This window comes from Haemorhous mexicanus, chromosome Z, assembly GCF_027477595.1.
Source record: "Haemorhous mexicanus isolate bHaeMex1 chromosome Z, bHaeMex1.pri, whole genome shotgun sequence".
Classification (NCBI taxonomy): Eukaryota; Metazoa; Chordata; class Aves; order Passeriformes; family Fringillidae; genus Haemorhous; species Haemorhous mexicanus.
Genome location: NC_082381.1, coordinates 58,093,416 through 58,120,820, shown reverse-complemented (window position 1 = coordinate 58,120,820; position 27,405 = coordinate 58,093,416). Strand labels below are relative to the sequence as shown.

The window sequence follows — 27,405 nt, the reverse complement described above, 5'->3', positions numbered from 1 at the left end:
CATTATTAAAAAGAAGAAAAAAAAACCCAAATTGTACTTGCTATTCTATTTGTCTAAATTTCTGCTCATTAACTATAGGTGTCTTTTTAAAACTTGCAAATTTAAAATATGCTAAAAGCTATCACTAGTCAGGCAATTATATTTCTTGCTTCTGAAAGGCTTAAAAATTTCATTTTACCACATAGAATTGTATTTCCAGCTAGTTAAATAATTACAATCTTCATTAATACCTGCTACAACTCTCTGAATTTCAATAAAAATGGATTTTGGAGCTATTTAATTACTTGTTGTTAGTGAAAGTGGGATACGTATTAAAATCCTATTTTAACAATGGGGGTTTGTATTAGAAGTTTTTATTCTGCCCCTTCTGCATGCAAATAGCAGCTAAATTTATTTTTAAGTGCCAACAGGGCAACCAGCCAGATATTAACTAAAGCCAGTTTGATTAGAAAAGTACACACAAAAAAAGATTTCAGGACAGCTATGATGCTACTTCCCAAGAGTCTGACTTGAGCTCTTTATCCAAGCAACTCCACCAGAAACCAAATTGAACACAAGAAAATAAATTTCCAATGTATGAATGATCCCCCTCATTGAAAATACAGGATTATTTTTGCCACAGGTAATGCCACTAAAAAAAGATCCAATTCCTATAGCCTCCTGAATTTATACAAGATAGACATCTGCAGGTAACACAAGAAGTGCCCATTTTGCAAAGCCATTCTGGTCCCAATAATAGTTTTAAGAGCATCATGAAGACTTCACCTACACCATATCTGATTGGAAGAAACTAAAAATCAAGCTGTTTGAATCATCATCTTCACTCCAGACCCAAATCAATGCGTTTTGCATGACTGCTAAAAGGGGTGCTCCTTCCAAGAATGTGACATTGTGCAGGTAAGGAGTTTAAAAACAGCCTGCCTCCTGCCAGGAACAAAGTATCAGGAAAGAGGTTTTGAAAAGTATGCAAACTGGGATGGTGGCAAAAACCTCAAATTGTGCCCCTTTGCTTCTTTAAGCTATTTTGTCAGTACTAGAAATCGCATATATTCTGCAGCGGCAGGTAGATCTTCTCACATTGCATCCTATAACATCAAAAAGGCAAATACTGCAGAAATAATGCACAGATTAAATTATCAAATTCAGCTTTTATTTTGAGAGATGCATTTCAAACAAGTAATACTAGTGCTAAATATTAATCTTTTTATCTAAAATGCAGAAAGATTTTACATCTCTGAGTACTGTAAAAACACAGAAGTGCTAGTTTGTCTCTTATCTTCAATGCTCAGAAATCTCCATATTAAAATTAACTTTCTTTGCCTTATAGCCACAAAACAGGGGATGAATATATGTTAATTTTTCACAGATACCACTGCAATGAGCAGAGACAAAATGATGGTAACACCATCTAAATTGTTATATAACATCCATGCATAAATTGCAAGGACTTCTCCTCTGATGTGACTTGACTCAAATCTACATTAGAACTGAAGAAAATGTCTAGAAAAAAGATAGGAAAAAGTAAAACAAAAAATTCTATCTAAGGGTAGGCTCAAAACCAACAAACCTTTTCTTCTCTCATTAATTTACTTCATATATTCACATTTAAATGTATCTGGTCACAGCCACTGTGGCAGAACAGTACTGTTTCTGAATCCCATGAAACCAGACTTTGTTACAAACGTCTAAATTACCTATTTTGTAGAGGTTTTGAGCTGACAAGTCATGATAATATTTACAGCATTTTTTAGGTGGCTGAGAGTTGCAGAGGAGTAAAGATACAATCATCAGCAGGAGAGTAAGGGTAGCAGTGGACTCACTTTTTTTAGCAAACATCCAGCAAATGAGTAATGACAGGTGATGTAGGAAAGGACTAGCATCTGTGCTGCTTAGCACAGGGAGAAAAGTTCTGATGAACAGATGAAATTATACAGAAGAGCAGGCAGACAGAGAAATGCTAAAGACTCAACTAGTTCAGTTCTGTAGAAAAGACTGCATAGCTTCAGTTGTCCCAATGTAATAACATACCCTTACAAGCAACTCAGAACAAGTTGTTAATCAGATTATACTTATTGAAGTCCCAAACCTTAATCCCAAAAGTCTTCAAGAATACAGTTCCTTGCACTGTGGACTCATTACATTTAAATTCTCCCAGAACTGCACTACTGGGAAAGAAAATCCTAGCTTTTGAGAACATAAACACAAAAGACATTCAAACAGCAGTTAAAAAGAAAGGAAGTCTGCAATGGGTTACACATACTCACTGTTGCTTACCTGTTTCTCTGGTGTAGAGGTGGGTACTGGTGTTCCTGGAGGAACTGCTGGTAGAAGTGGGTCCTCAACAGGACCTCTTGCAATTACCAGTTTCACTCTATTTCCACACTGCCTTAGAACTTGTGCCACCTGCTCACTGCTCATTCCAGCTAGGTCTGTATCACCAATTTTCAAGATGTGATCTCCACTACACAATCTTCCATGCTGAAATAAAAATAATGACAAAAAATGCCATTTCTCCCACGTACTATACAATTAGAAAAATAGCACATATCTTTAGTCACTTCTAAGACATATCAATCAGATGACTTTTTTTGGATGCCAAGTCAATATCCTGATAAAATGGAGAAGAAAAGAAGATTGTCTAATGGCAAACAAAATTTATTAGGAATTTTCCCAGAGATATCCAGGAGATGCTTTTTCAAGACATCACCCAAGCGCAGAGAAAAAAATGTGCTTTGCCACAGTTACTCCTACTGGTATTTAATAATTGCATGTAGATTGCAGAACTTTGGGTTTCATTTTCAAGCACGCATCCAAAAAACAGCATACAAACACATATTCAGGTTTACACTAACACTAAAAAACTACTAGTAGTACAAACAAGATCAACCATGACTTCAAAATAAAATTAATTTCTCTCTTCCTGTGATCCAGTTACCTAAATTGCTTAACACTGGTTTAGTCTCTTACTGATTAACCTTTAATTAATAAAAAAGCTTCATATGAACTTAGGCCATATGACGAGTATTACAGAGACAGGTTTGTAAAAGGAACCTATCTACCTGTTCCGAGGCAAGAGGGCAGCAGTAAATGCTGTCCATGCATGTCCAGGCCCTGTTATCAGGTCACTAATGCTCTTGTTGGAAGACTCACCAGACTATGTGCCTACTCAGTCCTTGACCATCATAAATGCAGCCCTAGGTACCTGTCCAACGAACAAGCTTAAACTGACCTGTGATAACCAAATTCAATTCACGTGACCCCTTCAGGAAAGAGCAGAGCCCATGTCTTGAAGCAGACACATGAAGCCACATACCTGCTCCAAGTGTCAGTAAGCTCAGCAGAGAAAAGCAGATGCTCTTAGCTGTTAGGGCACAGCAAGTCAATCTTTGGAATCCCCACCACCCCTGATTACAACCAGTACACTTGCGAAAGAATTAAGACTCTAAATGCACACAACACATATAATATTACTAGATTTGAAAATGTAATTTAGAACCTAATACATCTTTCACATTTAAATGCAGAGACACCTTTACAGAGGAAGAATTTCCATAATTACTGTTTCCTTTTTTACACTTATTTAGATAAAAGCTACCACTATTTGGTCTGATCATAAAAGTAAAGAGTAACTTCACAGCTTACTGAACAGTAACAGAGAGGATGGTTCAATTTACCTGATCAGCCACCCCTCCTGGGAGGATGGTTTTAACAATCACTCCAGTTGACTTTCCTCCCACTATCCCAAATCCCAGACCTGAGCCATCATTGACCAACTCTATGGTCTCCACATGTTGCCAGTGAACCTAAAAGGAATAAACACAAGTTTGCAAATGATTAAAAACATAGCATATTAGAATTGTTCAGATGTAAAAACGCCTTTCATATTATCAAGTCAAACGATTAATATGCGTATGGGAATATGCAGGTTATTTTCTCTTATTTCTTGAGTATGTATGAGTTTTTAATAATGGAAAGTTGGAGGAAGATTTACATATAATAACTTTTTAATAATTACTATTAGGTGTGATATTACATAATATTTAATCAGTAAATTACTAATTCTATAACAGGTGGAACTTCTCTGATACAAACCAGAGCTGAATAATGGGTCAGACCTTCCGAGAATGAACACAGGCAGCAGCCTAGGGCTGCCCACCTTCATGCCCCTTTGCAGTCAATAAATACTGCTTCTAGAAAACCACACAGGACTGGAAACAAAAATCTTCAGGTTTGTCTTCAGGCATGTTCACATCAGCCATTACAACAAAGTACAAGAGAGAGCAAAATCCCAATTCAGCATTTCTAAGTCTGAAAGCAGAACCAAATATTGTGACACAGATAGTAACAGAAATGCCCCATGTAATATTCTTCTGGGTTGTCTGAAGGCAACACCATAGGAATGAAGTCATTCTGATTGCAGACTGTGTCCAGAAAGGAACAAAACTGCTCTGAAAGAAAGACAAATCCTAGTTCACTTACATGGGACACTCCTTGAAGGGACACCTGGAAGCTCATGGTATTCTTTCTCCTGAACAAGAACTCCTACAGTAAACTCGTCTAAAACTTAAAACCACAGCTGGTGCTATACCAAGTATAATCTTATAATAAGGTTTCCTTTTGAATAATCAAGGTATTGCAAACTCAAAGCCCTGTGGTACCTGTTTGGAAATCCAGTCTTAACATAAAGACAGTGTAATAAAGCAAAACCTGAAGGAAAAAGAATAGCTCATAGTATGTTGCATTTAAAAGCAAAGAGAACATGAAAACTGCAAAAGGCATGCTAAACAAACCAGAAGCAGCTATGGAATGTCTGTAAGGAACATCTTTTCACGCAAAGAACACTGTACAGAGAATACAGAGGCAATCACATAGAGAACATTCCAGAAGCAATCCTGGAAAAGAGCAGGCTTCCCCTATGTGCTGGCAGGAAAAGTTGGGTGAGTCAGCTGCCCTCCTGCGCAGATACAAAGAATATTTCTGACATTCCTTCACTAAATGTTTTACACTAATGATTAAAAAAAACAGTTCCTTTTTCCAGAGTAATTGCTCTCTATACTTCTGGTAATTGACTCCCTTAAAGAAGGGCCACAGAAGACTGAACAGTAAAACCTACACAAATTGAATATAGGCTGTTTCATCACAGGAAAATCTATTACGTGAGTGAGCTAAGAGGAAGAGAAAGTACAGTTAATATCACCCTGATATCACCATGTTTCTGAACTGTGTTGTCTACACCTAGACGTGCAAAAGCTCTCGTAAGAAAGGAATTGTAGTAGAGCTGCTTTTTGGGGAGCCCTTAAGCGCATCTTGTAATTCACTGGAGCTCCCATGCTAACAGACAACAGGGAAACAAACACAAAAGCATGCATCCAGCCGGTGGTACAGATCAGATTACAATGCCTCAAAAAACTGTTTGCTCAAGCAGAATGCAAAGAAAAAAATATCCAATATCCTGTTTAGTGCAACCTCAAAATAAAGCTTCATCAAGCAAGGTAAACATGCTGTATTTGCACTGGTGGATACAGATAATTTGGCAGATGGGAGCAAGGAATACATCCAAGATGAAGATTTTCCCCCCAGCAAGCCAGAATATTTTCTAGTCTTTGAAGGGAAACAGCATAATACAGATAAATAGAAGAAAAACCTCAAGAACTGTGAAGGAATATACATACATGTTACAAAAAATTACTCAATAAACTATATGCAGTAAGTACATGCACATCCAGAATTAAATACACAGATGTCTGAGTTTTACTCACCGGGTTGGAATGGGCTGAAACTGTGCTAGCAGCAGATGGAGACCGGGAAACTACAGGACTGGTGAGCTGAGGAAAAGTGCCTCTAGCCACAACTAGCTGGACATTATCTTTTGCTTTCTGCAAAATGCTGATAGCCTGTTGATGTGTAATTGTCTGATCAAGAGCCTGTCCATTAATAGCAAGGATTTGATCTGCTTCCTTCAGCTTTCCATCTCTGTCACAAAGGTGTAAACAGATGACAAAATAAACAAGTAACAAAAATCAAGGAAGCATTGCCACAGAACTTGCAATATTTTGACAACTTTACACGATTTTTAATAACCTGGTCTCTATTCCCCCCACTTTTTTAATCCGCCCCTGCAGTTTTGCTGAAAGGAGCTGATGTGGCACCCTGGTGATGGCTCCCTTTGAAGCTGATCCCACTGCTACTTTCCCCTGGTGACTACCCCCCAGCCAGCTTTCTTCTCCCTGAACCCTCATGCGAGACTAAGCATATTAATCTCAGTCACTCCCAACCACAGCCTGGAAACTTATGTTTATCCTTGACTTTGAGCCTCTTGCTTTACAGACCAAGGGCCCCACTTTGTTCAGAGCACCCATTCTGAATATTCATCAAACCATGGAGTGGAACAGACTTTCATCAGTATGTTACTGATGAAACAAATTACAGAAACAAATTTTGTTTTGCTGAAAAACAAGGGGGGGAAAAAGAAAAAGAATAAATGAAAAAAAAAAGGACAAAGAAAGAAACCAAACAAAACCCTGAACAAATTAAAAAAACCTCTTCACTTTCTGACAAAGAAAGCATCACTGTAAAATTACATACTGAGTTTTTCCTCAGATCTGCTCCAAAGGAAGTGTATGAAGCCTACGCAGTTGAATTACCCTCTTTTTCTTCCACCACTTCTTTGCATCGCAAAGTGGCAATGCAAGACTCTCTATTACAACACCCTTTGTGAGCATCCACACTCAAGAAACCCAGGTAGAGCACCAAGGTAGAAAAAAAACTGTTTAGCTTCAACTCACAAGGAACAAACAAACAGAAAAAAAAAACCAAAACCAAAACAAAACAAACAAAAAACCAACAAAACAAAAGAAAGGGGAAAAAACCACAAAAAACAACCTCACCTAAACCAAAACAAAAGAAAACAAAAAGATAAAAAAGAAATTGGGGAGACTAAATAATATTGTAGGCATATAAAGCAAGCGACATTTTGTACCTGATTAACTACAATTAAGTCTGTATACCATGTTCTTGACTCTCTTGCCTGTGTTCTTACTAGACTTACAGTGAGTATTCAGATCACAAATAATCCAAAAGTATCTCCCTAAAGCACAGTGAGAAACAGCACCAACACGACTCAGCCTCTCCACACAACACAGTGAGTACACCACAAAGCAGCTTGGCCCAGTGACACACCTTACTAGTCTGCAGTGAACCAGTGCTGCTGCCATTGACCTTTGAGTTTGTGCACTCCCTTGGCACTTCCCTCAACATTAGCTGTAGAATCTGAATTTAAGTCTAAAGCATAATTTCAGCAAGGCAGTATTATTGCTGAGCTTCTGTAATAGCAGCTGAGTATCTCTGAAAATATCCCTGACTTTAGGTCAAGACTTGCTTGACGTCAAATCTGGGTTTCACACCCGCTCAATGGGACTCTAGCTAACAAATAACACTGCCAGATAGAGCTGACTTTTTTGCATCAAACTGTTCTTCAGTGCATTCAACAATGGCAAAATACGTATTTCAGCTTTAAAAGGCATGACACAGAACAGTAGCTTCCTCTTTTTCCCCATTTAAAAACCCCAGGGAAATGTCCTTTGTAATTTCTATAAATTAAGAACAGTTCATACCATGCCTGTTCCAACATCACATCAATTGTGGCAAATAATTTTACATCTGTGATGATGCTCAGAAAACATGAAGAGAGAAACATGTAAACATTTCCCTGTACCACAAAAATAACAGCAGTAACACAACTGAACTGCAGTGTCACATACACACTTGGTATAGTAAAATATTCAGTAGTAATATTACCTATGTGCCACACTTCCCTCCTGGATTTCTTGCACAAATATTCCTAGTTCTCCCCTGTTTTCACTCTTGAGTCCCACAACACTGAAGCCCAGACCACCACTTAGAGGTTTAATAAGGTCAATTGTCTCAACAAGACGACCCTGTTCAGCAGAAGTAGAAAAAAAGGGTACAAATGTTAAAAATGTTGAAAAGCAGCAATAATAAATGCGGCAAACAACTTGGAAATTAATTTTTGAAACAAATAAGTTGCCATTAATTAATGACAACTATATCTTGGCAAGACTATACAGGCTAATAACTGAAACATATTTGTTCCTTTCCAATTTCTTCTTATCATACAGAAAATGTTTGAAAAATAACTATTATTACAGCACAGAAGAGGAAAACAGGGAAAAAATCATAAATATACAGAGTTTTGGTTTAGTAGTGATTGAATAGTATATATATATTTATTTATTTATTTATTTATAAATATATATATAAAAATATATAAATATAAATATAAAATATATATATATATATATTTTAGAGGGTACAGGACAAATTTCAAGTAAAACCAGAAAAAGAAGATGAATTTCAGAAAGACGAAAAAAACTTGGACTATGCAAAAAGGCTCTCCTGAACACCACTAGACTTCTGCACCGTTTCTGCTTACTACAGGAAAGTAGTAAGATTAGAGAACAATGTACAGCAAGGTCAAAATTTTCCATTTTATTTCCAAGAAAGTCACAGAACTAGATTTCGTTAATTATGCGTACAAGAGCATGCTCTGACAAAGTATCTCCCTCATGCATAGAGCAGCAGTTCTACAATGAGCACGAAAATCAATGGCATGCTGATCTGTAATACACACACTGGTCAGCTAAGGACAGTAGCTCATGAGTGACTATGTCAGGGCTAGTTTTTCAACTGCTTTCTCATTTACTAATTGTTTCTCAAACTAAGAGGCTACTTTTATTTTATTCATAAGTGGTATTGTAGTTTGTGCGGTAATTCAATTGCCCTTAAAAAAATATACATGTATCTTAATCTTCATATAATCACTAATCCATATTTTGTGGTTATTATATGATAGGGTTACCTGGGACATGTTTCTGATCAGCTGCTCGAAGTCATCACTAGAGAATTTCCCATTAATCTGAGGAGTAATGGATCTCATTGATGTTTCTAACACATTAGCTGGGTTGCCATTCTGCTGAGCCAACAAATATGACTCATTAAGTGGCAAGGACCCCATGTTCACACCATGATGGAGAAGCTGAGGGAATTCACCACTGGAATGTATGGAAGGTGTAATATTTACCTGTAAAAGATTGAAGGCAACACAGATTTATAGACACAGCAGAAACCTTCTCCTTAGGTGAGAACATTATGATAAGCCAACTGATCATTAGAAGTACTTGAAATTCCAATTTGCAATTTTAAAGAGAAAAGTTACCTTTAATATTTATACCCAATGTAAAATTGCACACTCCAAGCACAAAAGAAATTGATTAAAACAACCTAAAATTTTCCGTACTCTGTCTAAAATTCGTTTGTTCCCATCACCATAGCATCTTGAAGTACTCCATTACTATGCTAGAGATAAACAAGAACAAATTTTTTATACAACCCCTGTATTTAAGAAAAAAAACCTCAAAAAGCAAACAAAAAACAAAAAAATGTTATCAGTTGTTTTACAGTTTTAAAAAAAGTATGCACATATTGATGAAAAAAACAAGTAAATCTCACAGCTACACAGAGAACAAATTTCACTGGTCAGGGTTTCTGCATCACTGTGTACTACAGCTACCCATGTTACTATCTGCATGAGCTAGGATTAAATACAAGATTAGTGAACAAGTCTGAAGCCACCAGTCCGATCTGAAAGTCACAATCACACATTTACAAAGACTTTACAATCCACTTTTCTCAGAACAGAAAAGAAAAAAACTCTCTGTTTTGCACAGCCATAGTAAATCACCTCTTCTCAAGCAGATCTGTGCCAATCAATCTAATAGCTGCTGGTGATATAAAGCTCAGGTAAAGCAGAAACCCTCATTTGTCTTTTGTCCCACTTGCCTGTTGACCATCAATTGGTAGTGCTTTACTCCAGATAAATTTGCTTCCTACTTGCCTGGCACGCTATTATATTGCAATTTCAAACACTTCATAGTTTTACAATGCACACTTTCCAGCATTCTGCATCACAATACAGAAATCTAAGGTTCCCCTTCCTTAAAAAAGTATTTTATACTTCAAGTATCAACAAAAATTTCAAAACAGTAGATATATTCTAAAATGTCTACTGCACAAGTCTCAATTGTTCAAGCATGTTACATCTATTGGGTTTATCATATCAGTCCTCCAACAGTCCAGTTATTAAAAGGTATCCATCATACAATTCCATATTATTCTCCATCATACAATTCCATCTCATCTGAGTGTTTTAGGAAAATGCAATAAAACAAATATAATTTGTTAAACAACTTATGTGGCTGGGAAAGCCCTCAAGTTAAAGAAAAAATACCACAAGTCAGCATTAGAAAGAAAAGCCCTCAACAGCATTTCTAAGCCTGCTCTGGCCTAAAAAACTGTAAAGAAGAAAATTTGGATGTTTGGAACTCAGTGATTTTTATATACCAGCAATTATGTTCTTTATCCATACTTGTGAGGAATCATTTGGGTTATCTTTCAAAAATGTGCACATATGCACTTTCTTTAACCACATATGTTCGGGTTGACAAGCTTGTAAGGCACAGATAGACAAGCCTTGTTTCGCGGTTCATTAATTGTAACAAAACACAGAGACATAATCAAATTCCACCCTTTTGAGAATATAAGACTTCCCCTTACATTACATGAATGGATTTGAAACTAGTAAAGTCTACAACGTACTTGTGTTTCTTATCTGCATAAGGCCATATAAAAGGTTAATTCACTTCCACCTTCACAATATTGTCCATTTCAATGCATAAAACTGTATAGCTGAACTTGGTCAATTATGTGCTTTATTTCTTATTCTCCTCCACCTTCAAATCTTCTTATAGAGCCTGTTGCTATTTATTTTTATCCCATAAAAAATGGTCACTGGTGAAATCATTAATCCTAGAAGTATCTAAAATTATGGCAATTAACCATTCTTAACTTGTTCTACTAAAAATATTCTTACATTTCTACACCAATATGAAGCAGCCTAAGAGTATATGAGATACACATCTGAACTACCTTTCATGAGCACCTAAAGGCCACAGTTCAGGTCTGGTATCACAAATATTAGTAAGTCACAGATTCACTCTCTTTCTAAATTGCAGTGGTCATTGAAGAAAATAGCACTGAATTACCCTTTCTGCTGAAAGTTACCATCCTCAGAGCACTCCTGATCAAAGCAGTCCCTAGAGAACTAATCACCTGCTCTGGCCAAGCCAGCAAAGTTAGCCTAAACAAAGGACAGAATAGTACAAGTAAAAACTACCAATTTTAACCAATGTCGATCCATGAGAGCTCGCTAAACTAATTTGGTGCAGTTTTTGGAGTGGTAACTTCAAACTAAGTGAGCCAGGCTCAGCAGCTGAGCATGGTAATGACTTCAATCAGTATGATTACACCTAGAGAAAAATACATTAAATGTCTGCAATTTCATTTAGCACCATTCTAACTGCATTATTCTGTCCTGGGGCCCTTTTACTGCAGTAGGAGCTTCTGGATGTTTCCCATTTCAGGGTGGCAGAAGCGGCAAGTCACTGGTATTACTGATAGGCTTATAAAACCCAACTGTGTGTGAATTCCCCACTTTGAGTAGAGCATGTCGTGAACTTTGAAGACAAAAGAAGGAAAAGTCTGTAATAATGCTAAAAGTGAAATCTGAAATGTACAGAAAGCTAGAACACCTTCTAATTTACAAAGAATGAGCCATGCTGGCCAAAAAGGAGAGAAACACAATTTTATGTCACAGAAACTGACTGTACCTGAGAGACCAATGCTTTGAATTTATTCCATGACACCGCAAAGTTTCCAGACTGCTAATGCAGAGACAATCCCAGTTTGTGAAACCATTCTCTGCATAAAAAGCCTATGTTTTTCATGCATCTAAAGTACTTCTTTACACACAAATGTGTAGGGAGCAAGTTGCACTAGAAAAATCATGCACAAAAATCTACATCAAACCATAGTAAACAAAATTATGTCAGTTTTACAATAGTATGGATGTTATAAATGGTGATTGCATTATGATACTGGTTTTCTCTAGTATACAATAAAAGACTCTCTGTATCCATAATCACCAAAAAAATAAAAGGAACTACACATCAAAAATAAAATGTTTTAGAGTTTGACATATTGCCCTTATGACTAGTATTACGTGCCTAATCTGAATCCAAAATACTACTTGTACCAGTCAAACTTGTACTATGATTTAAGTGTGTTCTCCTAGTACCATTGGACTAGGAGATGGAGTGGATTGATTGCTTTAGGCAGCTCATTGCACTATTTGCAGTGTTCTAAGAGCAGAGTAGCCATGATAGACACTTCAACTTACACCTGAACATCTGTCCAGTATTACCATGCCTTTCTCTACTAAAGTCTGAAGGACTTTTTCAAAAAAGATAAGGCAATGTCCTTAGGTAATTCTGGCTTTCCCTCTGGTAGAAAATTTGCACATTCTCATGCTGAAACAGAAATAGTTACAGGCCAATTAGTTGCAGGCTAATTTTTTTAGTTTTTACATTGTGTGTTTTCACAGACCAAGTCCTGTTCATACTGGCAAATACAGTGGCTACTTTCTCCGTTTGAAATTTCATCCTTTCTCCATACTTTTGTGAGCTGGGGCATCACTGCAGACATATAGGAAAAGACTGACTTTTTCTATTTACTTTCAAAGCAAAAGATGGAAGTTGTAAATGTTTCTCTAATACACGTAACATAGTAACAACTCCACTATTCTGAAAACACAGGATTATATTTATTTGGTTAAAATACCACTGAAAGGAGATCTTGCATACTATATATATTGCAGGAAAAGGAAAAAATAACCTTCCAATTCACACTAGGTTAACTAGAACTTTAAAACCTTCTACTCAAAATTTCAGTACAACAGCACAGCTACAACACAGTATGGAACACAGTCACATCAAGAGCAACTGACAGCAATATCTCATTTTCATCACATCCTTTTTAAAGAAATAAAGCTCATATTTAATGGAGAATGTGCTTAGTGCATGAAGCCAACTTCACATAAAATTTCATCTGACCTCTAAAACTCCAAGAAAAACTTAAACTGTAAAAAAAGTTAAACTGTTAACAGAGTAAAGTTTTCTCTAGCGTGTGTGCAAAAACCTCACATTTCACATCTCCTCTTCTGAAACAAACATGGTTACACTTTATAAACTATAAAACCATTTATGCTGACATTTACAGTGGTACTTAATGCAGAAGTTCAGAATTCCAGGACAAATTTATAAGCAGAAATGTGACCACTCTCTTCCATGTGCCCCCCAAAATCCAGGGTTATAGCATGAAAAAGAAGAGAGTAACTGCTTATATTCTTGCTAAGCACAGAAGTATAGGTCATTCTAGGGGGAGCAATAAACACAAGTGCAAATCTTAAAATGAAACATTTTTCATAACTTATAAATTGCACTAGTTTGCAGTAATACAATCATCATAATTCCATTTAAAAGTAGCTTTATAGCACTGTGATTGCATAATTACAGAATGAAACATTACTGCTTTGTTTTATAAGCTTGCTTATGCTGTTTTTCCTTGACTGGCTTTCTCCTTACAGTATAAACATCTCCAGCATGGATATAATTTGCATAAGATAAAAAGAAAAATTCATAAATACCACTTAGTATGACAAAATTTATGTTTCAGTGACAAAGACAGACACTGAATACAATCAAGCAGCACTTACATGCAGTAGCTCAAAACACTTTAACAAAAAAGCAACACAAGCCATGTCTGTACTGTATCAAAACTTAAAGAAATGTCCTCAACATTGCTAAGTCTCAACTTATTTGACAAAAAATAAATTTTCAGGATTTCTGCACTGCAGCCACTGAGCAGCAGCCCTGGACACCCCAAGAAGCAGAAGACGGATTGCAAGTTTCCTGAGTAGTAAGAAGGCCAGCTACTGGCCAGCAAGAAGGCCAGCTACTGCAATTGTAATCACACTGCAAGTGAGGAAGCACAAGGCAGAGAACATGCAAGAGAAAGGCCCTGAGCTCCCAGGAACAGGAACTGGCACCAGCACCACTCTGCTGGCTGCACCTTTATGACTCCATCCTCAGAGCAGATGAAGTACATCCCAAATTAGCTTTTCTTGTTATCACTTTATTTAAAAGCACAAACAGTATTGTTGCAAAAGAGGTTCAAAATATGAACTAAAAATCTCTAGTTGTCCAAAATACAGAGTTGAGTTAACACTGTTAAGTGTTCATCAGCAATAGGAAAAGAGAGATTCTCACTTCTTTCCTAAATCCTCTCTTGCACTGATACCCAGCTGCTACCCACCACTACACTGTGAAGGAAAAACCATGGTCAAATTCACAAGTAAAAACAAAAAAACAAAACCAAATACCACAACAGAAACACAAACAAACAAAAACCAACACAAAACAAACTATCAAACAAAAAAACCCCCAAAACTGAGAAATGCAGCCCTGCCATCTGAGCCAACCTCCAGGTATTTTGTTCTGGCACAGCTCTGAGTGGAAAGGAGACAGGAGGAGGTGTGGAGGAGGAGGTGAACAACTGATAGACAAAAAGGAATAGAAGAGAAGCAGGACAGGAATGCTAACATGGTCTGATCATTTTCTTCAAAATATTTCATAAAGAAAATAAAATACTATTAAAATATTTAGAATAATACAATCTCTATTCTTCTTCTGTCTCTGTCTCATCTTCAAACAAGACTGCTCTTCAACATCAGAAAACAAGCATTAACTGAAGAACAAGGACAGAAAGAGACAAGAAAAAAAAAGGTTCCTTCAGTACTCCCCAGCTCAAAAGACTTCTGAAGTCAGAAGAGCAATTCACAAAAAAAATCCCTTTGTTGTGCCTAGACTTTTCCACTTCAGTTAACTTCACAATGACAGTTTTGCAGTACAAACAAATCCTGCTCGCTCATTTAAGAAAAAAGAATACCCCTCAACTTTAAAGCCTACTAATAAGAATCAAGGCATCAGATTTGCTGACTTTAGCACCATGCCTCAAGATAAAGCAACATACCACTCAGTCCACACACTGCACAAATAGAGGGCAGGACTTTCACTATCATCTCTATGCTTTCCAGACACAGTGACTCAAGCCAGGAAAAGATCTTTTCCTTGAAATGTATTGATGACCCTAGAGGCCCACAATGTAGTCTTACTGGTTGACCTACTTCTGCTGGGATACTTGCACGGAATCTGTTTGACTTGTAAAGTAAACTGCCATTCTGGCTTCTTTGCTCCCATTCCCTCTTACAAACTACACTCTCCTAAAAGATGACCTCCCCAAGAATTCTGAAGTAGTCTTGTAGCTCTTTAAAAACTCATTAAAAAGAGAGGGTCAGTTAAACAGACTATCACACTTCATCTTGAAAAGAATCAAATGCCCAATAAACTGTCACTGCAGCTTACCATTAAACCAAAAAAAAATTAGCCATCTTAGTCTCCAGTAGAAGATGCAATATCTTGTCATTGCACAAGCCAGCACTGTTTGTCATCCCGTCTCAAACACAGCTCTGACTGCAACTGTAGGGACACAACTTCTCTCCTTAGTCTGGCACAGCTTGGCCAAAAAACCTGGTCACTACTCATGCCTTGCAGTTTTCATCTGTTGCTTAAGAGCTTCAAGAGCACAGTACCTGGCAGTTGTAAAAAGGGTGTCCTTGAAGGGTGCCCTCAAAAGTGCGCCTATGAAAAGATAGGTTTTTTTTAACATAACTGCCTATTTTATGCTTTTATTCTTTGTCCCATTTCAGTATGCCTTGTAAATATTTACCACAAAATAAAAACAAATAATCTCATATCACATTGTAGGGAAGAAATTCTACAGAAAAAATATAGGATAAAAAACTGACACAAATCTAAGAATGCTGGAAACATATATTTACACATGTAAGTGTTCAAATAAGCACATGTAAAAAAAAGGAAATTCACATCCAAATAGCTCCCCTGTCAACTAGACAGGGTAAATACATGCAACATGCACAGATCACTAAAGTTACTTCACAGACAAACCTGCAGACTCAGGACAGAAAGTGAAGTTATTCTTTGCTTTTTAAAAAATGCATGCCTTAAATTACCCCTCCTAGAATCTCCTGCTTCATTTTCTAATTTAGGAAAGTGTATTTAAAAAGACAGCCATCTTTCAACTTCATAGCTAATGTCCAAAAGTGAAAATTTATTTTGCCATTTTAACAAATTTTTATTAATGTTTCAGGCATACTTTTACTTCTCACTACATGTTTCCAGGGTCTCACCATGTATTTCACACAATTTCTGGATGTCACTGTTAAATTCTCATTTCCTAACAGCAGCACAAACAAACCCTCAGGACAGTTTTTTTCCTGAGATTTTTTAAAATTATTCCAATGTCATCAAGTCTCTAAATACTAAACAGACAAAATCTGAAAACCATCGTGATGAATGCAGCATAGACACCATTCTAATTTATTTCTTGTCTGTGCAAAATAGCATCAAGATGAACCACAAGAAGCAATAAAGGGCTATGGTGCATTCTTCTGCTGCATAGCTGAAGTACTGTGAGGATTGCGAGGAATCCTTCTCGTCATAGTCTGGTCAGAGACCAGATGAGGCTTCACACTGACAATAAGGTCCATATGCTGAATCTGCTCCCTCCCACCAGCAATTCTGCATACCAGACAGAGCTGGCCATCTTGGAGGAGTCAACAGGAATGACAATTTGCAAAGCCAGATACATAGTTTAGTCCAAATTCAGTTACTGAACTACTTTCTATATTCTTCAAATTCTCATTCTGCTGACAAGAAAATTATAGCAACAAATAAGGTCAATATAGTCAAGTTGCTGACCCTTTTCTCAAGCTCACTGAAAACATGCAGAAAATTAATACTTAACACCCCGAGCAAGCAAAAAGGAGGCAAGAGCTCTGGCTTCTCTTTGATCTTTTATTCCTATGCAAAGTATAAAATAGATCTTTGTTTCCTTCTGAAGTCAACCACTCTACAGCTTCCCTCTACATCCTTATTTTAGCCGAGTAAGACACAAAAGTGCAATAAAAGGCTCCTAGGAAAAAAGTTCTAGACCTCATAGAAAACATGATCCTTTTGAAGAGCAAAGAAAAAAGCTTTATGTTAACCCCGCACGTATATCACCACTTCCCTACCCTGCACATTTTAAGTAATGAGCATATACATAAAAATCACATACACAAAATACAGCCTCAACAAAAAGTCAATGTGATATGTTCCCAAACCTTTGGATCAGATGTTTAGTTTAAGTTATTTCACTGTTCAACAAGCAAAAACACACACATCTTTGCATTACCTTAGCAAGTTTCCACTTGGACTTGCAAGACTGCTTTTCCTACCTGATCTCTCAGTTGTTGAACAGAAGTCTGAAGGCTCAGAATTTGATTAAAAAGAGGACTCTGCAGCACTGATTTTAATAGGCTCAGTTTCTCCTCATTTGCAATGTCACCTCGATCCCGAAGTTTTGTCTGTAAGCGCTCCATGGCCTGGAGGGCCCGATGAGTATCTATAGCAACAATCATTCCTAGTCAGTAGCAGTCTAGAAACAGCTACACAAGATACAGCTTAAAATACAACCATCTCTACTGTTCAAACTACAGAGAACTTGAATGGCTCTGTTTTGAACAAAAATCCCGGCCCATCCAATGAAGCCGAAAGTTGGAGGCAAAGCATAAATCAGAAGCCAATGAAAATTGTACTTCTGTCCATCAAGAAGTGGGTTACAAAAATCAAAGAGCCTTCATTGAAATTCAGTTACAGGAACTGTGGCTACAGTCCACTGTAAATAAATAGGGGCATAAATAGTTATAATAGAAAACATCTTTCTTTCCCATACAAATTTTTAATTCGAGAAAAGATTAAAACAATGAAATCAAGACAATAGGCTCAAATTCAAATACACTAAACACATGATTGTACAATTTCTGTTTTCAAGTACAAAAACCCAAACACAACAGCATTTCTAAGCACAGTAAATTATTTTTTTTCAAAACCTCTCTCAGCATTATACACCCATATCCCAAATCTAACACACACACTCGATGTGGCCATAAAAATATTGTGATACAAATGAAAAAATTTACCAATTGTCTCCAACATGTTTTCTGCTTCTCAGCTTCTATTTCAACTCTGGAAAGAGACTGTAAATATTTCCCTGAAAAATAACAGAAAGGAAAAAAGGTCACATTTATAGAAATACTAAGGTCTGAAGGGAAAGAAAAAAGCTTGACTTTTGAAAGCAATAAACAGCAAAATAACAATCCACAAAAAAAACTATCTCCACAGACAATTAAAATAACCTCAAAGTCAAATTCTGACTCACTTTGGTGTTCAAAATCTTCCTGAAAATTGCTTTAGGAATATACTTTGTAATTTATTTGCATTTCCATATCAAAGTAGCTGTCTGCATACTGTTGCACAACATGTCCTGCACTGCTTTAATCAGACACTATAAATCATAGCTGCCACTGAAATTTTACAGTTTCATTGCTTTCTTTTCAGTGATTCACAAAAGATATTCCCTGCGGGATCAGTTTTCAAGCTCTATGTTGACAATTTCAGGTGCATGAGCCACAGCACACTTTTTACAGTCACCTTTGAAAGAAGTCATATAAACCACAAGGCTACAGGTTTGCGGGATCCTCACACTAGAGCCTCTACTATTAATATCTATTGGAACTGAGACTCAGATGTGGATGATAGCTGAGTTTTCATCAGTGTGGATTTCCAGGAAGGAAATTCTACACTGGGAGGAAGAAATTCTGAAATTGCTTTGCTTATTCTTTTGTGTTGCTTTTTGGGGTTGTTTGGGGCTTTTTAAAAATGTAAGTCTGCAATTGCTCAGAAATTTGCAGTGACAGAACATGTTTGATGGAGATGGATAGCTGAGAAGTGAGGAGCTCAAATATCATTCCAGGTGTATGAACTATCTTTCATAGTTTGTTTTCTGGATAGTAGGAAAAAACTTTAGTACAGCATCCCCATTTGAATCTGGAGAGCCTAAAAACATGCAGAGCTGTGATCTCTAAGCACTCAAGAAAAGTAATTCTTTCTTGAGACATTGGATAAAAAGGGGAAAAGGAATGATGTTGACAGAACACTAGATAAGACAGCCTAACAAGTTATTAGTTATAGAACCTGATCACTTTGTCAAGCCTACACTATTTGCAGTTTGTGCAGAAAAAGCAAACCAAAAGGGCTTAAAATGGTCTCAAGTTCCATCAATATGACTTCCCTAGTTTCAATATGCCTGAAGCTTCCTAGTTCTACTTTCCACTAGACCTGGTTACTCAGAGCCCAGTCCAGCACACCAAAAGAATGGGGAGTCCATAACCCTTCTGAAGATTGCATTTGAATTTGACAATACATTGATACAGAATCACTGATCATCCTTTTTAGGACCATGTACAATATTCAAACCCCTTAAACCTGACTTTGTCAAAGTAATGTTACTCTATAATCCAAATTATGCCTTTAAATTAAAATAAGCCTTAATAATTTTTTTTTTCTTACTTGGCAAGGAAAATCACAGCATATGATTACCAGATATGAAAAACAACCCAAATATCTTGTATTTTCACCTTATCAATCTACAAAACAGGACAAAACGAAGTCTATTTTACATGGGAAGGGCTGGATGAGATTATTTTAATGTTATGAAGGAAGCTGACACCCCCAAACCCTTATCACCCATAGCATTTCTTTCTACCTTACCAGCGTTTGCCTCTACATGTTGCAAGCTAAGATGACTCCTGTTCACTCTGCCTGCACTCTGAAATGGCAAATAGACACATGACTGCTCCTGCTGTGCCACATCCATGCTAACAAGTGCGATCTGTCAGCACTAGCTTAGTGGCACATTAATATAGTGAAGTACTGGAGAAGCAACCACACATCTCTCCAAAATACACTGCAGAGACATATCCATAAACACCACCACCCACTACAGGACACACTGGCCTTTAAACCAGCTTGCTTCTAAGTATTTTAGCAATAATGTGCTAGTGAGAAATAGAGTGGAATGCATGATCACTTGTTGAAAGGCTTAATTCTGCTATAGTGAATATTTTTATAATGGCATTGTAGATTTCTAGATGTGGAGTGGGAAGCTTCGTTCTGATTTCCTAATTTTGCAATCTTCTGGCAGTCCGTTTCACTGGAACCTGAAGCCAAAACCAGCCCTTCTATACAGGATACAACAATCTTCACACCTCAAAGAGCTTACTAGCTTAGCTAAAAGTAGATTTAACTATTTTTGTATTTCAGTGCTGAAGTTCATTAATCTCTTCACAGTAATAAGAACACAGGCTGTCTGAGTCAACACTTTAGAGGCAAATCGAAGAAAGACAGGTAAGCAAATAGCAAGTTAAATCTATGGTCAAGGTCTAAAGACACGGGTAGCTGAAAGCTGTGATGTAAACAAAAAACAAACAGCCAAACAAACCAAAAAGGAAAAAAAAAGGAAAAAATCAAGCCTCATAATCTTCTCATTTTCCTTCTGCTTTAGTAAATTAGAAAACACAAGGAATTTTAGATAGGTATAAGGTGACAAACACACCCTATTCACTCTAAGAACAAACCAAAGTTAAAGATGATCCCTTTCATGCCTGCACTTCCGAAATTTGATTCTTCCAACGCTAACAAACAAAACTGGGGGGTTTTGCCACTCTTTATGCTACCCTTCTTTGATTACATTGGTTGCCAGAAAACAGCTGGCATGTTGCAATTCTGGTTTCTACCTGTTCACTTCTGAAACAATACAATGCACAGGTCACAGAATTTTTTTCAACATCTGAAATTTATTTGATCACCTTCTTTCCACAACAATTGCATAAGGCATTTAGCTAAATAGACAAAAGATTCATGAAAATAGTAAGGTGACCCATTTTCATTAATCATTCTTTCACACCTGATCACTTAGTTTCTACGAGGAAATCTACTCTGTTTCATTGATGGATACTCCATCTACTGTTTCACAAAGCCATTTTAGATAATACCTTGGAAACTAATGCTCATAGCATGGATTAGGAAACATGCAATGCCAAAGATAGAAAACATAGTAATAGGCTTTGCCCCATAGCTCCTGCATTACTTGAAGTGCTTTGAGTATACACAGGAAATACCTATCTTAAGAGTGATCTCTAGGCCCACACTCTGGCTTGGAATTGCATGAGATTAAACTTAAATCTATTTCAATTAAGCAGCAAGGTAACCACAACATACTCTCTTTAGCAGCTATAAAATGTATTTCAGAACTTCTTATCTAACACTTTAGCCTGCATTTGTCTGGGCTAGAGATATCCTTTTTGATTTTTACCCCATGTCATCTTCCTCTCCAGTTTTCTGGCTATCATTCAAATAGGCATATCGTCTTAGCACTGTGTGGTGCAGGAACAGAAACCAAAGCACACAGGAAGTGGAAGATACTCATTACTGCTAAACTTTCTGCCTTGCCTGCAGATTCTAAGAGCTCTTCCATTTTTCCCACTTACCTCCTCAAAGCCGGCTACTAACCCCAAGAGGAGAACTAAGACGGATCCTTGGAAACCAAGTAGTCTTGTGAAGATTAAGGCAGTGGAAACTGTTCACAGTAAATTGAAACATCTCATGCTTTTTTTATGTATTTTTTTCTATCTACTTTTCCACTGTCACAAATGCAATTTTGCTGATGCATACAGCACTTTTTTAAGCATACAAAGGGTGTGAAAATAAATTCAAGACAGCAATGACCAACAGAGAAAAAGAGAACAAAAAGAAAAAGCAAAATTAATGTGCACTGTTCCACAAGGAACAAAGCAGATTTCCATCAACTACCTGGAATGTAACAAGCAAACAAGAGATGCCTGACATCTACATTTGATAGCTATGCTAATGAAAATTGTTCTGAAACATTCAAAGCAGAAATAAAAAGGCAGTATTGCACAGCCTATACTAAGACTCTAAGCACTTTGAAAAGACACTATTAGGGTTAAATTTAGCAAAATGATGAATGCATCAAAAATACACATAGAGGTATATATGGCTCTGTATGTTGAAGAAAAGTTCTGTGATAGAGCTGAACAGCACCATCTACTTTGAATCAGAAAACAGAATTTTGAACATTCAATTACTTTTAACCTTCTGCATGCATCACCATAATGTATTAAGGAAACTTAAAATGCTCTTCCATGTACTGGCAATCTGTTCACTGTGTAGAATTAACAATTTTCTGTAACACTGTAAGAATCCCTACATCAGCATAAGATATAATATCCATGGTAACTGACATGCTACTAATTGCAACAGGGAAATGGGACTAAACTATCCATAATGATTGAACCTACCAATAAATGTGTGTCATACAGTGTATTCAAAACTGATTTGCAAAGAGCATTCCAAAAACAACAACATAATAGGTAGGGTAAGCATTTCTGGTGGGGTTTGTTTGGGGGTTTTTTGTTAACAAAACAAACAGATCATCTTTTACAAAAAAAGTATTTTTTCAGTAAATTCTTAAATTAGAATCAATTGGCACCCTTCCACATTAGCTTCAGGAACTGAAAAGCAACTTTATAGCATATACAGAATATAGGGGACACTACATATACAGAATTGATGAAACGCAGGCATGGTTAATTTTGGCTCTTTATGTTTTCAAGCATAGGCAAATGATAACCATATTCATTAAATTCAATTAAACCTGATGAAGCACAGATTTTACAGCAGTTGCACCTCAATGTATATTGGATTCTTCACAGAGGTGGCAACAGCATACATATGTGAATAAATGCAAAGCCTCTCCAAACAGCTGCCAGTAAGCATCAACAAAGAGTCATCATTTTCCCTACAAACTGAAAATAAAAATTTCTTTGTGTACTGTGACAATAACAACTGACTTATACATAAAATCATAACACTGTGTAACAAGGCCACTGTGCAAGGGGTTTCAGATGTAAGGACAGGGTCTGAAAAGCCTACAAAATAAATATGTTATTATTGCCAAGGCAAAAATAGCACATTTTTGTATCGACTTGTCAGGAACACCAGCAATGAAACAAGACTGTCCTTATCAATGATAGTATAGTATCCTGCCAGCATGGCACTATATTAGCAAAACCTGCTTTACCAGGATGCTCAAATATAAAGCAAATTAGAAAATGTACGGGATGCACTTCATAAAATTTTAATTTTTTTTTGTGTGTGTGTGTGAAACATGGTGCAGAGACTAAAAAGGTCTTTAAAATGGTTCTCAATATACTGAATAAAGTGCTACTTGTTAAAACAAAACCATCTACAGCTATCTGTATGACTAAGAAGATACATGGCATTCTTGCCAGAAGAATTCAGATTTCACAGACCAGGGCCCCACCAGGGCCAGGAGGAATAAAAAGATGTATTAGTATCTACAAAGTGCAGTTCTCTTTCCCTAGTGATAGTGATCTAACTTTCCCACTGCACTTCCACACGAAGAGGGGAGAACGTATCCAGTTTCTAGCAAGCTTCAAGCTCCAGTTTCAAGCTTCTTCAAAGCACTAAGAAAACCATTAGAAACACCACAGCTAATCAGTAAATGTTACATGCATGTTACTGTTAACAAGATAGGAGACATAAAAGTATGCAACTAAAATTTGATTTTTTTAAAAATTATGTTCTCTGTATAAAAATGCTGCTTATTAAAGTGGGCATGTCCTTATTTTCCACCTTTTAGTGTTACCATTACTTTCAATTTCCACAGAAGCATCAAGTAACACTCCCAAAGAAGCATTTTACCACTTTCCCCTTTTCCAGTTTAGTCTTCCCTACCAAGGAGCTGCTGTTTCCTCGGGAAACGCAGAAGTGATATGGAAACCATAGGCCATCACACAGTAGAACTTCCGCAACTGCAGAATTGAGACCCGTCCTCTTTATCTCAGTAAATCTCTGCTCTCCTACTGCGACAGACTCCCGACACCCTTTCAGAGACCAAAGCCAGTAAGGACGTTTCCTATCCAACAGTTTATAGTAAAAAAAATTAAAAATCTTCTACACGTGTTAGAACACAAAAATATAGCTGGACGATGCAGTATTTATAAAAGCAAAAGACAAGGAAAAAAACTATAAGCAAGGTTTTTCAGCCAAACGGCAAATCAAATCTCTTAAATGCTGTACACGGAGTTCAAAAGGTCGGCTTTGTGAGTTTCTCTTTTTCTTTCTTTCCTCCTAATACTCTTTCCAGTAACACAGGGAGGTGCTGGCAGCAGGGGAGAGATGAGAAACGAACCATCCCTCTCCTTTGCGCACCCAGACTCATCAAGGAGCACATCTGCGGGCGGCCCCTCGCCCTCCGTTTCCACCCAGCCAAAGCCGTTACCGGGGAGCTGCTGGCGGGGTCGGACCTGCGGGCAGCGCCGACACCAGCACGGCAACAGGTACCGGTCCCGATGAGCCGCGGCCACCGCCCCGCCTGGAGCCCGAGGACACACACCGCCAGTGTGGCCGGGGCCTCCGGTCCGGCTCTGGCCCCGAGCGAGAGTCACCGCCGCCGCCCACAAGTGCCGGCCGAGGGCCGCGGCCGCTAGCAAGGTCGGTGGCAGCGGGGGTAGATGAGGAGACCTCCTCCCGTCATGAAATGCCCGCGGGGAATAAAAAAGGAATGCGGGAACGGGCAGCAGGGCTTCCTGCAGATGTCAGGGGAGGTTCGGCTTTTGTTTACGTGAAGACGACGCCCCGCCAGGCCTCCCGAGCCTGCGAAGCGCCCGCCCGCCGCAGGCCGGAGCCCCGGCCCACCCCGGCCCCCACAGCCGCTCCCGCCGCCCGCCGTCGGCCGAGGGGGAGGAAGAGGGGATGTGCCGGGACGCAGCAACAGGCTCAGCCCCCCAGCCCGCGGCTCCACGGCCTGTCTCCTCCTCCAGCCACCCCCCCTTCCCCCCCAGCAAAACCCTTCGGGTCAAATGAACAATAATAAATAAAACTTCGAGAGACAAGCGCGTTTTAAAAGGTCGCTCACACTCCAGCGACGCGGCGGACACTCCCCGCCCTTCCCGGCCCGCATCCCCGCAGGACGACTCGGGCGGACTCGCCCCACTCCCCGCAGCCCGGCCCAGCACCCTGCTTACCCCAGCGGCTCGGCGAGCCCCGCCGCCCGGCCCGGCTTTCCGCCCTTCCCGCCCCCGAGTAGCGGCGCGGAGCGAGCCGCCCCGCGGGGCCAGCGCACTCGGGCACGCCCCGGCGGCCTGAAACCTAATCCTGCACCCCCGCCCGCGGGTCTCACCGGGGCGGGCTGCGCGGCTGCCCGCTGCGACGGTATCCAGGGGGCGGGGGTATCCAGGGGATAGCGGGGCACGCTCGGGGGTGCTTGGTACCGTCCCTGCCGGCCTGTAGCGTCGCGGCCCTTCCCGCGAAGTTTGTCTCCCCGCGGCTGCCGGAGCGCACGCCTTGCCGGGATGACACCGAGGAGCCGAACTGGTCCGGTTTTGCTCTCCGGTTCGCCTGCGAAGTGAAGGCGGCGGCAGGCTGGTCCCTGCCTCTCTCCAGTGGTGCGGTGCCGCCTGTGGCCAGGCCTGGCCCCGCTTGCTGCCAGCCCAGCCGCTGGCCGTACTCCTTCTGATGCAACAAGATGAGCCTGGCCTGGAACGGAGGAAAATGGGAAATGTTTGGAAATGTTAAAAAACAATAAAATGCCAAGACTAACCAACAATACATGATGAAGTTAGACAAAATGATTTATAAAGTCTTAGAGTTAATAAAGAGAATGACTTTTCCCTCGATGCAGCAGCTGGTTATTGTGTTAACTAAAAGTAAGGAAGATGCTGTATGTTTCACATATATATGTTTAAGAGTGAAGGACATAATGCAGAGACATTTTGCAGTGATCACAAAATACCCAAAAATATAAGTTCAGGTAAAGGTGGAATTATTTTGCTATGTGTAAACATTGCTTCTACTAATATTATCAGGGTCATGGTTTCCCCTATTCCTTTACATAAGATAATTTTGTCAATGCTCTCAAGCAGCTCCACTAGGCATGTTGGCTGCTCCTCTGGCTCTGCAGAGCCTCCCTGAGCTTTTTATCTGCTTGCCTTCTGGCCTGGTTTGGTTCTTTTTCCAAACAGAGGTTAACCTTAAGTGTCATCATAAGTTCCAGTAGTTTGTGACTGGGGGGTGGTGGTGTTGTTTGGTTGATGGGCTTCTTTGGATGTTTGGTGCTTTTTTTTTTTTTTTTTTTTTTTTTTTGCTCACACAAAAATTTTAAAGAAATTTAATGTTATGAAGCTAGAATGGAATATTGCCCTATCTATTTTCAATAGTATCAATAAATGTAATCCCAGTACCAGCACTTTCTTTAGCAGAACACTTTACATGTTAGCTTTAAGAAACACAGGTCTTTGTACCTTTGTACATTGCATGCTTCAGTTTTTGGGTTTTTTTAAATTTTATTTGGAAAATTAAATTCTGAAAAAACGTTGAATCAATAAACAATATTTCTCTTGCTTGCTCTTATTACAGCTGGTGGATTGAAAGGTTCCAAATTATTAGCTGCCTTTTCCTTTGCTGAATACTAAAATATACACTTTTTTTACAATAGTTTTTCCACTTTTTAACTAAGAAAAGTAAATTTCAAGATATTATTCACAGGCTCCACTGTTCAGTCTGGCATAAGCATATTGCTTTTTTAATCAAGCACAGAGGCTCTGCTATAGTTAGGACATTGAATGCTCTGTAACTATCCCACCAACTTTGTGTGTTACATGAGCCTTTATTAAATCCAGAATAAAACTTAAAAAATAAGTTGCAGTTTGTTTCCATGTGTCATTGTTTAGTGAATAAGCCGCAGTTGATTAGATAAGTACAAAATGAGGCTGTTATTTTTTCCTGTTGCTCAGGCTTTAACTATGGGATATGACTGAAACAAAATGCAGTGATTTGATTAAGTTTATTTGGATAAAAAACTGGTCAAAATTAGGTGCAACTGTACTCATGATGTACAACAGCATCCCTTGTGTAATAATTCTTCCCAGTGCAATTTGTCTTTGTATGGGATATACCTTTCGGAATGTTTTTTTAACATACAGACTGCTGTTCTAAAGTGAAAATACATTTTAAATTCTATTCAGATTTTGTCAAATCCTTGGAGTATGTATTAAGTAGATGATAGTTAGTGAAGTTCAGAACATTGGTGAAGTTCAGAACATATAGGCCTTGCCTGTGTTAAAATTATTTGCATGAGTATATTTATGCAATGTAGCTGTACGCAGAAACTGAGCCCTCTCAGTAAACGTACAACTGTGCATACAATAAACATGAAACTGTAATGGGAATTGGCATCACAGTAATCTAATGTGCTCTTGTGCACAGTAGCTGATGACACTGATGAGGAGCCACGCAGGCACAGTTCTAGCAAATGGCAAAGCAAATTGTTAGGGTTCAGAGTACAGAACTGATCTCGTGAATATTTGGT

The 27,405-nt window shown here is 38.4% G+C and overlaps 1 protein-coding gene across 19 annotated transcripts in view; it reads right to left on the bottom strand.

Moving 5' to 3' along the window:
- Positions 1-25,523, bottom strand: part of MPDZ (multiple PDZ domain crumbs cell polarity complex component) — a 92,239-nt gene extending 66,716 nt beyond the window's left edge. For 7 of the 19 annotated variants that reach the window (XM_059837124.1, XM_059837128.1, XM_059837131.1 and 4 more), the window contains exons 1-8: positions 25,064-25,175; positions 18,074-18,144; positions 17,330-17,496; positions 8,879-9,100; positions 7,798-7,937; positions 5,760-5,973; positions 3,675-3,803; positions 2,275-2,478 (exon numbers count right to left, since the gene is read on the bottom strand). In XM_059837124.1, coding sequence (XP_059693107.1) covers positions 2,275-2,478; positions 3,675-3,803; positions 5,760-5,973; positions 7,798-7,937; positions 8,879-9,100; positions 17,330-17,496; positions 18,074-18,089 — 1,092 coding nt within the window. In that variant the 5' untranslated portion in view covers positions 18,090-18,144; positions 25,064-25,175. Of the gene's footprint in view, positions 1-2,274; positions 2,479-3,674; positions 3,804-5,759; positions 5,974-7,797; positions 7,938-8,878; positions 9,101-17,329; positions 17,513-18,073; positions 18,145-23,771; positions 23,792-25,063; positions 25,178-25,218 lie in introns of those variants that run through there. The other 12 variants (XM_059837136.1, XM_059837133.1, XM_059837139.1 and 9 more) reach the window with 7 other exon arrangements.
- Positions 25,524-27,405: the final 1,882 nt, after the last annotated feature.